Source organism: Biomphalaria glabrata, chromosome 2 (genome assembly GCF_947242115.1).
Source record: "Biomphalaria glabrata chromosome 2, xgBioGlab47.1, whole genome shotgun sequence".
NCBI classification, from domain to species: Eukaryota; Metazoa; Mollusca; class Gastropoda; family Planorbidae; genus Biomphalaria; species Biomphalaria glabrata.
In genome coordinates this window covers 15,462,966-15,477,848 of record NC_074712.1, presented here as the reverse complement: position 1 = coordinate 15,477,848, position 14,883 = coordinate 15,462,966, and the positions used below count along the sequence as shown (strand labels likewise).

The following is a 14,883-nucleotide window of genomic DNA, read 5'->3' as shown; positions in this document are numbered from 1 at the left end:
GGTGTAAAGGTCAACGGGGTAAAGGTCAACGGGGTAGAGGCTGTAAAGCTTGTTGGACTTCTCAGATCTGATGACTGGTTTTTCATTGTGTATTTAAGTAACTAACAAAGTTAATACAGATAATAAAATAAATGTTTTGTGCTAACAGATTGAGAAGAGCTGGCAATATTGCTGAGGACCGCACCCGTTGAGTCAGTCTTAGTTTATTATTGTAACACTTTCTGAGCAATTAAAACGAGCTACGGGTATACAGTTTGGAAAGTTCCGGGTTCGAATCCTGCCGGCTGCCAGTTCCTGCAAGATATGTTTGGATGGTACGTAATAATCTTTCTTTGTGAAGTCACGTCTGATTGATTCTGAGCAGAGTGATCTACATTCGATCAAGCATCACCCCCCCCCCCTGCCAAAGGCTAAAAGCCTTAAGTAAAAGAGATTCAACAAACTCTGAAGTGCCAGCCAAAGTCCTGAGCATGGTGTTCCAAGGAAGAAAGTTCAGAGGATACTTCCCACTCACATTGTGCTCAATCCAAAGTTCGTTCGTTGGCGTTCTTATCTTGCTTTTGCGGAGTTTATTATGACAGAAGTTAGACCCAGTGATGTTCTGATCAGAAACCTTGCTGGTTATGGCAGAAACCTCCAAAAAGAGAATTATATATTACTCGATGTGCATGTTTATGAAGACCAATGGCTTGGATTTTACCTTCTACAACAAATGTCAAATGTTTTGAAAAAGTCTTTACAAAGTTTCGAACCCAGGACCTCATGCTTTTGTCATCAATATCTGCAATAATCGGCCTATGTTTTCCTATCTTTTCAGTTGTGTGTTAATACGTCAGTATACTGGACTGTACAAGTAGGCCAGCTGGTAATATTAATATTGCCATAATACACATTGTAATCAAAGCCAGTTTGAAATTAGTTAGTTAGTTAGTTAGTTAGATAGATAGATAGATAGATAGATAGATAGATAGATAGATAGATAGATAGATAGATAGATAGATAGATAGATAGATAGATAGATAGAGAGAGAGAGAGAGAGAGAGAGAGATACATACATGCATATATACATACATACATACATACATACATACATACATAGAGATTTAACTATGTAGTTACAACACTGGCCACATTACCTAGAGGAAAAGAATTCATTGGATTCAATCTGTGTAGATCGTGTGTATTTATAGTTCAAGTTACACTAGTAAACAAAACAAAATACAATGAAAAACAAAAGACTTGGTTTAAACTATTTTATTTACACCATAAGACAAAAGTGTGTACATGATGAAGTATCTGTAGACCAGCGAGAATATGAAAGATTGGACTTAAAAGTCATGTGATGATTATCACTTTAGAACTAAAACTTTGCATCCATAGCTCACTCAAATATTTTGTAAAGATGATATTGTGTAGGTCAGTTATGTACAGCACAGTTCAGTTTTAATATTTGAGATAGAACAAACCATTTTTTAAAAAGTGAACACTGTAAAAGAAAAAAAAACGATTAGCAGAAACTGAACAAGTTTAGGTTGGGTCAGACTTTATGTCAGACTTTATGAGCTGAAACTCAACACAATCTGAGATTGGTCTCCAGTGGACCAAACATCAGGAAGATCCGCCTGTCTCGGGCCAATATTTGGGGGTAGGGCCGGTCTTAGGCCACTGCAACCTATGCGGCCGCAGTGGGCCCCGCACTTTCATAGGCCCCGCGCGATGCGAATTCTAGGTGTAAATTATTAAATTAAACCATTTTAACTTATTATTAAAGGGTTCCTGGATATCTCCTGAAATTATAAAATATAAGAAAAAGTCATGAAAATGTCCTGAGATTATTAAAATCTTTTGAAAACTGATGCGAATCTTAAAACAGACAAAATTGTCATTTCGATGTGTCATTCAATATGGAAAACGCCAATCCTACTCGCGATAAAAAAAAAAAGGCATTGTCAGCAATAACAATAAGCCGAATTTTAACCAAAACAAGAAATTCAAATATTTAATTTACTTCAATAGTCACTGGCATACAAATGTAGATCTAAATCTATCTGGACCTCTTATATAAAAAAAAAACAAAAGCGATATTTTGCGAGTCGATAGTAAATCTAAAAGGCAGATTTGAATGTCTATCGGCTTTTTGTTGGAAAACTACTCTCTACTGTAGACGGCTCGTAAAGTTAATTTGACAGTGATTTTTGTACTTAGTAAAGTAAGAATAAAATGCAAAGACGAATTTATTTTCTAATACAAAATCTTAATTTTCAATTAGAATCCTTATCACAACCCAAATTAGGCCCCGCGCAATCCGTTTCGCATAGGGCCCCGCAACCTGTAGGACCGGCCCTGTTTGGGGGCCAAGGTTATAGACGGGGATTCGGCCCAATAAGCATGACTATGATATATTTATGATTTTATTGACCCATACTAATGAAGTCCAAAACCCCGTGACCTATCAACTATATTATGTTTTGTACTAATCGTGTGACCAATAATAAAATATTTTGACATTGGGAGGTGTAGGAATGTACAAATGTAATAGTTATAGTGGTAATATTAGAACTGTACAAATACATGTCAAACAAGTAAAAAAAAACAACATTGATGTCTTCAACTACAAGTCATTGTTACTAAGTGTATGTAAAATATAAAAGTCAGTCATTTAGAACTTAGAGCTCCAGTAACGGAATTCTGTGTTCTTATTGTTCACCGTTTGTTTATTTTTGGAAAATGTTAGAGTCGTCTTCTCTTTATCACTGAGTCACTGTAGTACTGTGACCTCGACCTCCGATCAGCATGCAGATTCCACCAATCAGAGACAAGCCCAATGCAACTACTGCCAGCCCGTAGGAGAAATCCAAACGCTCGATGTAGTCTTTGAAACGGTCACCATAGATTGCGACGGAAATAATCCATGATGCAGCTGTAGTGAAACAGAACACACAGAAAGGCAACAATTAAATAGTAATGTAGCAAAGTTAAGGGCGGTAATAATTAAATAAAAACGTAGTAAAGTTAAGGGAGACAACAATTAAGTATTAATGTAGCAAAGCTAAGGGAGACAGCAGTTAAATAATATGTAACAAACAGAATTTTAGTTGTTTTTTTATGTTGTTTTTTTTTGGGGGGGGGGGGGGGGAAGTAAATACCACAATTGTCTGAATTCTTATTTTGTAAAACCAAAACAAAATGTAATATCATACTTGAGAACAACAGAAATATCCCCGATGCCATGGACACCTCAGAATTGAGTCGACAGCTTCCATAGAACATGAAGAGAAGAATAAGCAAGAAGCCAACGTTGAGTGACATGAAGCCAAAGATGGCAAACGCTTGGACAGCCTCCATTTTATCTGGAAGGAAAGAAACAAAATGAAAATCTATTCACATAGTTATAATTCTTCTCTCAGTACTAATATCTAGCATGGCCGGCCTTAGGCCACTGCAACCTATGCGCTCGCTGTGGGCCCCGCACTTTGATAGGCTCCGCGCAATGTACACCAATTATATATTATAAATAATAACAGGGGTTTCGAGGAAATCTCCTAAGATTATTAAAATCACCTGAAAACTCATAAAAATCTACTGAAAAATAGACAAAATCGTCATTTTGGGGTGTCATTAAATAAAAACGGCATTGTGAGCTTTCATTTAATAAAAATTTATTGCAAAGACGAATGTATGTTCTAATACAAAATCTTAAAATTTTGGTATTATGCTTATCCCTACCCAGACTAGTCCCAACGCAATCCTCATAGGGCCTCGCGATTGTTAGGACCGGCCCTGATGTCTAGTTACACTGTCTTACTCTAGTCACATTACCAATGTCTAGTTACACACAATCATCGTTAAAGCTCGTAAACATTTTTGTACCAACTTCGCCAATATATTCCTATAACCACAGTTTTTAATCTCACTGAAGATCTAAGTAGAAACACAGCAAACAAACATACTATAAAAATTCCTTTAAAAAAAAAAGTTTATCTATCACACTGTATTTACAACTGTATCGCTCAAAACTGTAGGAGTTATTTTCCTTATTCGATATCAAAGATTATAATTAATTACAAATTATTAATTGACTAATTATTTAATTTTTGATTGATTCATGTTTCGTTAGGTATAATAAATAATTGTTTAAAGTTTCAACTAGATCCGAGAACAGGTGTGGGAGATATAACGTGTACAATTATATAAAGGGGCCAAACCTGACATATTTGACTATATCTGCGAACACTGAAGGATACATTTCCCTTGTTGGTATGAAACAAAATAATTAATAATCAGTAATTAATTGACTAATACTTTGATTTTTATTATTGATCCGTGTATTGTCTACTCCAATGAATAAATGTGCAAAGTTTCTGCTTGATTCTAAAAAGGTGTGGGAGAAACTACTTGTACAACTTTTTTAATAGACAGAGTGAGTTGATATAAGCTTTGTACCAGACAGTCAGAGTGAGTTGATATAAGCTTTGTACCAGACAGTCAGAGTGAGTTGATATAAGCTTTGTACCAGACAGTCAGAGTGAGTTGATATAAGCTTTGTACCAGACAGACAGAGTGAGTTGATATAAGCTTTGTACCAGACAGTCAGAGTGAGTTGATATAAGCTTTGTACCAGACAGACAGAGTGAGTTGATATAAGCTTTGTACCAGACAGTCAGAGTGAGTTGATATAAGCTTTGTACCAGACAGTCAGAGTGAGTTGATATAAGCTTTGTACCAGACAGTCAGAGTGAGTTGATATAAGCTTTGTACCAGACAGTCAGAGTGAGTTGATATAAGCTTTGTACCAGACAGTCAGAGTGAGTTGATATAAGCTTTGTACCAGACAGTCAGAGTGAGTTGATATAAGCTTTGTACCAGACAGTCAGAGTGAGTTGATATAAGCTTTGTACCAGACAGTCAGAGTGAGTTGATATAAGCTTTGTACCAGACAGTCAGAGTGAGTTGATATAAGCTTTGTACCAGACAGTCAGAGTGAGTTGATATAAGCTTTGTACCAGACAGTCAGAGTGAGTTGATATAAGCTTTGTACCAGACAGTCAGAGTGAGTTGATATAAGCTTTGTACCAGACAGTCAGAGTGAGTTGATATAAGCTTTGTACCAGACAGTCAGAGTGAGTTGATATAAGCTTTGTACCAGACAGTCAGAGTGAGTTGATATAAGCTTTGTACCAGACAGTCAGAGTGAGTTGATATAAGCTTTGTACCAGACAGTCAGAGTGAGTTGATATAAGCTTTGTACCAGACAGTCAGAGTGAGTTGATATAAGCTTTGTAATCAAACTAAACTTCAACTCACTTGAAATTTCTGCCTCCGCCATACGAGAAACACACACGCAGTTCTGTCTCCCGCCTCTAGCTTCAACTGACTTTCATTCACCGCTCACCCACATATTATCCACTGCATCATTTTCACGCTAATGTTACATCAGAACTCATCAGCCAATAGAAACATGCAGATAAGAAGCACTGGAGTTAACCTAACAAATGTATTTCTTGGGATCCCCCCCCCCCATCTGCCTTTTTTTGTTTTCTTTTCCACGTTCGTTTTGTTCAGACAATACTCACTTTAAAAAAAAAATAAATAAATAAATATCAACTAAACAGAAATGTCAAGCTGAAATACCATCGGCCACTCCATCCAGCTGACTGCAGCCACCGGTGATAATTGATGTAGAACAGCGCCTCCATAGTCCAGAATGATTTGTGCCATCTACGTACCAAGATGTCGTGCAAAAAGCAATCCAGCTGTTGGAAAAGAAAATATTTTCAATGAAATGGTTACAATTTAGAGCAGGCTGAGAATCTAGTTTTGAATATGTGTATTGATATAAATATAAAACAAATAATAAAGATACGTCTTTCAAATCTTGCGATCTATGTGAGAAGGTGATGTAAAAGTTCAATGTTTCGATGGCCAACGGTTAACAAGGTTTTCAAGTGGCCACCACAACGTCTAACTGCAATTACTTTCCCAGTGTGTGTCAGGTTCCCATTAGAGATTAGTGGACACATAGCGTGTGTCAGGTTCCCATTAGAGATTAGTGGACACAGAGCGTGTGCCAGGTTCCCATTAGAGATTAGTGGACACAGAGCGTGTGCCAGGTTCCCATTAGAGATTAGTGGACACAGAGCGTGTGCCAGGTTCCCATTAGAGATTAGTAGAAACAGAGCGTGTGCCAGGTTCCCATTAGAGATTAGTGGACACAGAGCGTGTGCCAGGTTCCCATTAGAGATTAGTGGACACAGAGCGTGTGCCAGGTTCCCATTAGAGATTAGTGGACACAGAGCGTGTGCCAGGTTCCCATTAGAGATTAGTGGACTCAGTGCGTGCTAAAAATCCCGAAGTTTAGAATTCCAAAAGTCTTCACTTGAATTCGAACTTCTCGGTTTGGAAGCCAAGCGCTATATAGTCTGTGTGTAACAGGTTTCGAAAACGAAGATCATTACGTCCCAGCCCAGGCCTACAAGACAGCGGGGGGGGGGGGGGGGGGAGCACATTCTCCACAACCAGGTCTGCCACTTATGTATACAGGTAGATATGAAAGTAAGAGGCCGTAGGGAGGTAGGTTGGTAGATAAACAGAAAATATGAAAAATCTATATCTTGTGTACTTCTTAATTATCCTGTGTACTTCTTAATTATCTTGTGTACTTCTTAATAATCTTGTGTACTTCTTAATTATCTTGTTTACTTCTTAATAATCTTGTGTACTTCTTAATTATCTTGTTTACTTCTTAATAATCTTTTGTACTTCTTAATAATCTTGTGTACTTCTTAATTATCTTGTGTACTTCTTAATTACCTTGTGTACTTTTTTTAGACACTTACTTGCAGACTTCAGCCACAAAGACAATAACCAATGCAAGTTTGACTAAGATTCTTGAAGAAGCGAGTCCATCTCTTAAACCCATCCTTGTAATAACCTAGCAATAAATAGACACATGCTGGAATGTTAATTTCTATCTTTCTCTACATGCATACACATACACAGGCACACACAAACCTCATTCTTCTCACTTGCTTAATAACATATCATTGTGCAAAATATAGAAATACTTTAAAAAAAAAAAGTTTATATGAGAGTAAGAACCGCTAAATTACTGCGGTTTCTCTCAATGCTGCTATATGTATTTTCCTCTTTATATAAAGTAAAATAAATTAATAACCACAAATTAATTAGCTTATTGGTTGTTGTTTTTTATGGATTCACGTGAGTAGTTGTACAAAGTTTTGCTTGGAGTTGAGAATGGAAAGAGAGGGGAATACGTGTATAAGAATCCTGACAGACAGACAGACAGACAGAGTTAATATAAGCTTTTTAAAAATGCAATGTAGATCTGAACTTGCTTACTGAGTACTTTGATCGTCATCTCGACACAAACAACACACACACACATAAACAAGAGCTGTTTCAGCAGACGATAAACTCCCAGTTGTGTGCTGTTCATACGAGCCCATCTTCTTATGAATTGACAATTTTTATTTTTTTTGTGTCATTTTAGGTATTTGTTGGTTGTTGTTTTTTATGTCTAAGTTATGTCCAAGTTATTTCTATGTTATGTCTAATTTACGTCTAAGTTATGTCTAAGTTATGTCTAAGCTATGTTTAATATTTGTTAGTTGTTTTTTATGTCTAAGTTATGTCTAAGTTATATTTTAGTATTCAAACGAGCAGACTATGAAAAAAAGATTAAATCAAAAATTAACATTATCATTAACCATTTAGAGGTAGATCTAGGTATTTTATCAATGGACATATATATCGAAAGAGAATAGTATGCATAAAGAGCCTTGAAATATCTAGGCTAAGTTTTTAAACACATTCTTAAATAGCCCGTAAATGGAATGGAATGTGACAAGTTCTTGCATAAACACAGACACAAGACAGACAATCAATCTTGGTGCACGCACACACACACACACACACGCAACATAGCACATAAAAAAATGCGAGGACTATTTTCAAAGCTCAGCGCATCCATCCATAAAAGAAAACATTTTTAAAGTGTTTTTCTTTTGGTTAGGTTTTGTTGTGTATGAAAAAATAGCGTAGATACGCTTTTATTTATGAAATAATCAAGACAGTAACCTCAGATCCATTTGTTTACCTGTATCTGCATGTCAATTGACACAAAATAGACCTACGTCAGTTCCTAATGTCATACTTAAATATATTATGGTATCGCCTACAATCGTATATCACTAACAAGAAACAAGTTATAATCACAACAATATCTCCAACTAAAATACTCTAAGTCTAAGTGTTTCATTGATTCAAATGGGCGATCAAAGGGTGGTGGTGATTGAAGAAAAAGGATATTGTTGGCATAGAATTGTTTACTAGCAGAAATATTCGGCCTTGATCATGTTTATACAAAAAGCTTGATATAGCCAATACAACGTAGTAAAACCTTTTTTTTAATGAAGAACCACACTTCAAACTGTGTGTTAGGGTAAGTTTTAAATATTTCCAAATACTCTAATAAAAGCTTCGTCAAGATTGAGCAAATGGTGTTGATTTCTTTAAAGAGTAAAAATAGAATAAGGTTCCCCTTATAGAGGAGATGTTGTAAAGAATATCTATTTTTTATGGCCCATCTAGTGGCCAGCACAACGACCAACCGCCTTTACTTATCCCCCCATTAATGTCAGTAAAGCTGGTGGACTCTGAGGCGCCCTAAAGATCCCAAAATAAAAAATCCCAGTTCACCAGGGTTTGAACACGGGACCTCGGTTTTTAAGTCAATCGCATTACCAATCAAACACCTTGTCTCATTGGTCTCATATCTCTATAGAGACAAACGTCCAAAGGTAATCACATACGTTATGCAATTCGCTTTCTATATACGATCAATATTTCTTTCTTTTGTTTGTTTCAGCTTAAGAATGTGTAACAAACTTGGCCGATAAAAATAGAAAAAAAAAAGCTTTAAAATTTCAAGACTCGGTATGTTTTCCCTGAAACAATACTAACTAAATCTAGATCTATATTTAGAATTTATTGTGATAAAACTGTCAAAGGGAGGTGACAATTATCCAGATTTTACACGAGTAGGTTAAATAGCTCAAATTCTTTTTTTTTTATCTTAAAGGAATTCATCAATTAAATTTTTAAAAGTATCTCTTTCTTTTGTTCCTTGGTTGGGAAGGTGGCCATTCAAATATTTATTTCCTTTTTACTTCCTGTGATGTTCAGATTTCAAAAACTATAAGCGACCTTTAGAACACTTTGTTGCACATGTTTTGTTTAGTGTGTACATGAATACCACATATCAACCCTTGAAAGTGTTTCTAATTTTTCTTTTTTATGACAATAGTCAGTGTACCTAAGTATGCATATACTTATATAAGTTCGCAAAATAGATTATTTTCAAACCTTCATTTAGTGACTTGTGTCGATATGTATTTATGCGTATTTCTATCTACTTGTTTAATTGCGTTGAAAATCTTATCAACCCCTAACTGTCTCAAACCCCATCCCTCATTGAACCGTCATAATAACAGTCTATTGTTGCTTTCTTCAGCTTCCATAGTCGGGAAATCTTCAACTTTGGAGTTTCATTTCTTTTTCCTTTTTTATGTTATAACAGTCAATAGATTGTGTCATTTGTTACCTCAACAAAATAAAAAAAAAAAAGCAGCTTGGAGAGTAGACCAAGATGCAAGGGTGTGCAAAGTTTGCGACCTTTTAGGGGCCTCAAAGTCTGGGTCAAGTCTCGGTTGAAGAGCTCCCGGTCCTTTTAGGGGCCTCAAAGTCTGGTTCAAGTCTCGGTTGAAGAGCTCCCGGTCCTTTTAGGGGCCTCAAAGTCTGGTTCAAGTCTCGGTTGAAGAGCTCCCGGTCCTTTTAGGGGCCTCAAAGTCTGGTTCAAGTCTCGGTTGAAGAGCTCCCGGTCCTTTTAGGGGCCTCAAAGTCTGGGTCAAGTCTCGGTTGAAGAGCTCCCGGTCCTTTTAGGGGCCTCAAAGTCTGGTTCAAGTCTCGGTTGAAGAGCTCCCGGTCCTTTTAGGGGCCTCAATGTCTGGTTCAAGTCTCGGTTGAAGAGCTCCCGGTCCTTTTAGGGGCCTCAAAGTCTGGTTCAAGTCTCGGTTGAGGAGCTCCCGGTCCTTTTAGGGGCCCCAAAGTCTGGGTCAAGTCTCGGTTGAAGAGCTCCCGGTCCAAGCTTGTTCGTTGGATAAAAGCCTTTCCAACGATCAATGGGATAATGGCGCCTTCTGAGCCGATTTCCTTCTGAACTTAACCGAATGTTAAAGTCTCACGATTCTTTTTTACCAAGTCTTACAGTATGTAAGAAACCAATATTGTAGATTTATCATGGGATTCAACCTTCAAAAGTAAAGTCCGAACTGTTGAACTCTGAATCGTAGTTGGCAAAGAAAAAGAAATGTTATCATCGCTGGAAGCAAGCAGACAATGTTTCTGTTGTTTTGACGTTTATGTTTCTTTAGCTATTCGTAAATCTTCTTTAACCCTCAACCTCCGCAATTCATGGGTAGGTAAGTAGCCTACAGAGATAGGTAACAACTCACAAACCTATATATAGATAGGGTACAAAACACAGTCATATGTAAACATAGGGTACAATACAGACCTATATATTGATAGGGTACAAAACACAGACATATGTAAACATAGGGTACAATACAGACCTATATATAGATAGGGTACAAAACACAGACATATGTAAACATAGGGTACAATACAGACCTATATATATATATATATATATATATATATATAGAGAGAGAGAGAGAGAGAGAGAGAGATATATAGAGATATATAGATAGATAGATAGATAGATAGATAGATAGATATATAGATAGGGTACAAAAACAGACATGTGTAAACATAAGGTTACAATACAGACCTATATAGAGATAGGGTACAACCCACAGACCTATGTAAAGATAGGTTACAATACAGACCTATATAGAGATAGGGTACAACCCACAGACCTATGTAAAGATAGGGTACAATACAGACCTATATATAGATAGGGTACAAAACACAGACATATGTAAACATAGGGTACAATACAGACCTATATATATATATATATATATATATATATATATAGAGAGAGAGAGAGAGAGAGAGAGAGAGAGAGATATAGAGATATATAGATAGATAGATAGATAGATAGATAGATAGATAGATAGATATATAGATAGGGTACAAAAACAGACATGTGTAAACATAAGGTTACAATACAGACCTATATAGAGATAGAGTACAACCCACAGACCTATGTAAACATAGGTTACAATACAGTCCTATATAGAGATAGGGTACAAAACACAGTCAAATGTAAAGATAGGTTACAATACAGACCTATATAGAGATAGGGTACAAACGTATTGTCGAAGACTTAAGAGTGCAGACAGCAACATCAAGTTAACTACGTTCTTTCTGTCTACGTTATGTAGGTCAGTGTCACTCTACTTGATTACGTCATAAGTGGTATTGGGCGACAGACAATTTACTTCACGACAATTTAGATGTTGGGAGTGTTTTAGTTTTTCTATTTGAAAAAAAAAAAAACTCTCTATTTCTGTAATTCATAGTTTCTCTTGTCATTCTCAATTCTAAAATATTTGACAGTGGGTTTTGTTTTGTTTTTCAATTATTACATGTCTCTAAATGCCTGTTAACAATAAATGTTTTACCCTTTTTTTTTTATTTAAATGCAGTTAAAAAAAAATACTTCGGTCCACTGAAAAGATCAGGTCAATTGGATGTATTTCAATAATAATAATAACAACAATAAAAATAATAATAATTTATATAGCGCTGTTAACAAACAAAATGTAGGCTGAATGCGCTGTTATAGCATTACAAACATAAACACGAGAGCTAAATGACAAACTAATCTAATCTAATCCACTGGCGGATCCAGGGGGGGGGGCGACTCGACCGACCCCCCCCCCCCCCCGAGGTGGACTAATTTTAGTATAGAATTCTAAGAATTTATTACTTATGTTAAAAATATAGTAATTATTTATATTTCAACCTATTTTTAGATTATTTCGCCCCTCCCCTCAAGTATGTTGTACAATTTGGTGGGTCGGGAGGGGGCGATGGCATCACAGCTTGTTAACAGAGTCAATTAAATAAATATCTATATGATTAAAACGTGTTATTGGTGTTTTAACCTATCTTTACATTATGTCATTCCCTGTTGGCCGATTGGGGGGGGGGGCGAATACCTCTACTGCCCTTCCCACCTAAACCATGTGAGTGGGGGGGGGCGCTCCAACATTAAAAAGCGAGGATTAACGTTTTCACTCTACAGCCCCCTCCCCTTTCCAGACGAAAACATGGCGTTTTAAAACAGAGTTTATGTAATTTCACATGAATTTATCATAATAATTTTAAGACAGAGTTTGCTTTGGAAAATTTAGAATTCATACGAATTTTTTCAGTATAAGAGTAACTATTAAGGTGAGTTCTGAACCCAAATATTCTTTTCCTAGTCGCCTTTTTCCAACCTTTACTAAATCTCCTGTTTTTCTAGTTAAATAAATTTGGGACAAAAACTATAATTTATGTTTTAATCCTAAAAATGCAAAAAAAAAACATTTAGAGTAGAATCTAATTGGTCCACTTAATAATGTTACAAACATGCCTATTGAACAAAATGTATCACTTACAAATGAGCTTTTTTAAAAATATTATTTTTCGAATAATTTTTTCGGCGGCGATCCTCAAAGCTTAAATCTAAATATGTGGGGTATCTTATCTGTTCAAGGAACAAATCGGTTTTATTTGCAATGTATTAAAGTAAAGGACTATAAATTCAAATTAGAATATGTTTTCCAGTAAAAAATTATTCAAAAGGTCCTTTTTTAATAGGATGAATAATGAGATGTAGATTTCGGGAGGATGCCTTTCTGCTGTGAAAAATGCAAGAAAACGCTTTTGGCTTCGGGGCTTCGCCCCGAACCCCACTGGGTAAGCTTACAGCGTTCCCCCAGATCCCCATGCTTGCACGAGAAAGGCCTCAACATGACTGGGCTTTTTTATTCTCATATATATATATATATATATATATATATATATATATATATATATATATATATATGCTGTTCGCACGTATATGCAAAGGGTTAGGGTTTATGGGCGTTAGGGTTAGGGTTTGGAAAAAAATCGCCCCCCCCCCTACTCCAAAGTTCTGGATCCGCTAGCGATCTAATCTAATCTAATCTAATCTAATAGTCTGTAGACTCTGCCTACGCCTTAAGTATTAACATAAGTATGCTAAGTAGTTATAATTATAACAAGTACAACTTAAAATAATAAGCAAAGATAAGTATAATAAAGATTTTTAGGAATGCTTAGCACATGTATGTAGTTTAAGCACAGATTTCTATGATAAGCACAGATGTATACGATAAGCACAGACTTATATGATAAGCACAGATGTATACGATAAGCACAGACTTATATGATAAGCACAGATGTATACGATAAGCACAGACTTATATGATAAGCACAGATGACTATGATGAGCACATCCAAGTAATGATAAGCTACATTCGCCTCGGTTATAGAGAAGAGCAATGGTCTAGTACCGAACATCGATGGCAATAATGTAGCCTAATGTCACAATCCTCTCCTCAAACACAACAGATCCCAGAGTGTTATTGTGAAGCACAAGAAAGCACTATCTAGCTCTATCTACTCTACAAGGCAAATAAAATTTCAACATTTTTACGTTGGAAAATTTCTCGCTAGAATATTCAAAGCTTGAATGTATAGTTTGTAATGACTAGTGGATCTGTGACTTACCAATTCCTTAAGGATCAAAATAGAATGTACTTATGTACTATCGAATAGAATGTACTTAGGTACTCGTGACTGTGTACATAAAATAAAACACTTTGAAACAAAACTTTTAGAACAGTTTGTATAAGCATGCTGATTATGTGAAACTTACCAAACAGGTTGCATACACACCTGTATCAACTGAGTCAAACTAGGAACTCAAAACTTCTTAATCTTTTCAATTCTTCAAAGAACAACGAAAACACGTTTTGGTGAGTTTTAGCTTGGAGTCAACAAATCCCTTGATGGAAATAAATAAAGAAACAATCAAATGTACACTCTGTTTTCTTGATGACTAATATAAATAACATAAAAGCATCTCTCAAAAACACTTAGGATCTAAGTCTTTATTGGGTGTCTGTTGATCAAGCGATGACTGAGACAGCTTACCTGGCACCCCAACCGAGGCCGTGCTCTGTCTTCTGCTGCAGAAATTTGAATAATTTATAATAATACACAAGGCCACGCCTGGTGAGAGTTGGCTAGACTAGGTAGGTGAGGATATACAAAGCAAGAATGTAGATGGGAGGGGGAGAGAATTTAGGGCGTATTTGTGTAGATCTCTCTGTATTGTTTTCTTGACCCAAATATAGTGTGTGTTTTTGTGACTCAGAAATAAAAGACGTCAAATTGGACGGAGCAATCAATTTACAATCCTAGTGTTGAAGAAGATTGACAGTGCGAGCACTTACAAATAGAAAAATTAACTAAAGGTCGAGGACAACGTTAATGGCCAAAACAATGTTATGTAATTGGCTAAGACTTTTTTTTAAAAAATGAATTGTCTGCTATGTGAGCCCAAATTATTTTCACTTTTCAAGGAACATCTGTAATTTATATATAATAGGACATTTTTAAAAGTTCTATAACAGACTATAACATATGCAACGTTACACTTGACTTTTTTTTTCCTTGTAATGGATCTCATTCACCAATCGTAAACAAAAAACATTGAGCCACGTGGTGCTCTATCTCTTCTATATAATTTACGATCTCATGTTTAATTCATGATGGTTATCACGTGACAGTTTATTTCGTTGTTTTATCAATAAGATC

At 36.0% G+C, this 14,883-nt stretch overlaps 1 protein-coding gene across 2 annotated transcripts; it reads right to left on the bottom strand.

The window, feature by feature from the left end:
* Nucleotides 1-1,239: 1,239 nt before the first annotated feature.
* LOC106065815 (uncharacterized) lies at nucleotides 1,240-14,340 on the bottom strand. 2 transcript variants are annotated; one of them, XM_013224717.2, is made up of 6 exons: nucleotides 14,218-14,340; nucleotides 13,960-14,068; nucleotides 6,837-6,931; nucleotides 5,632-5,753; nucleotides 3,201-3,350; nucleotides 1,240-2,920 (listed from the first exon to the last, which is right to left on the bottom strand). In XM_013224717.2, the coding sequence occupies exons 3-6, from the start codon at nucleotides 6,917-6,919 to the stop codon at nucleotides 2,751-2,753; spliced, it is 525 nt and encodes a 174-aa protein (XP_013080171.2). In that variant the 5' UTR covers nucleotides 6,920-6,931; nucleotides 13,960-14,068; nucleotides 14,218-14,340; the 3' UTR covers nucleotides 1,240-2,750. The 2 variants fall into 2 exon arrangements, with proteins under 2 accessions (XP_013080171.2, XP_013080170.2); XM_013224716.2 differs by lacking the exon at nucleotides 14,218-14,340 and having other exon boundaries at nucleotides 13,960-14,211.
* Nucleotides 14,341-14,883: the final 543 nt, after the last annotated feature.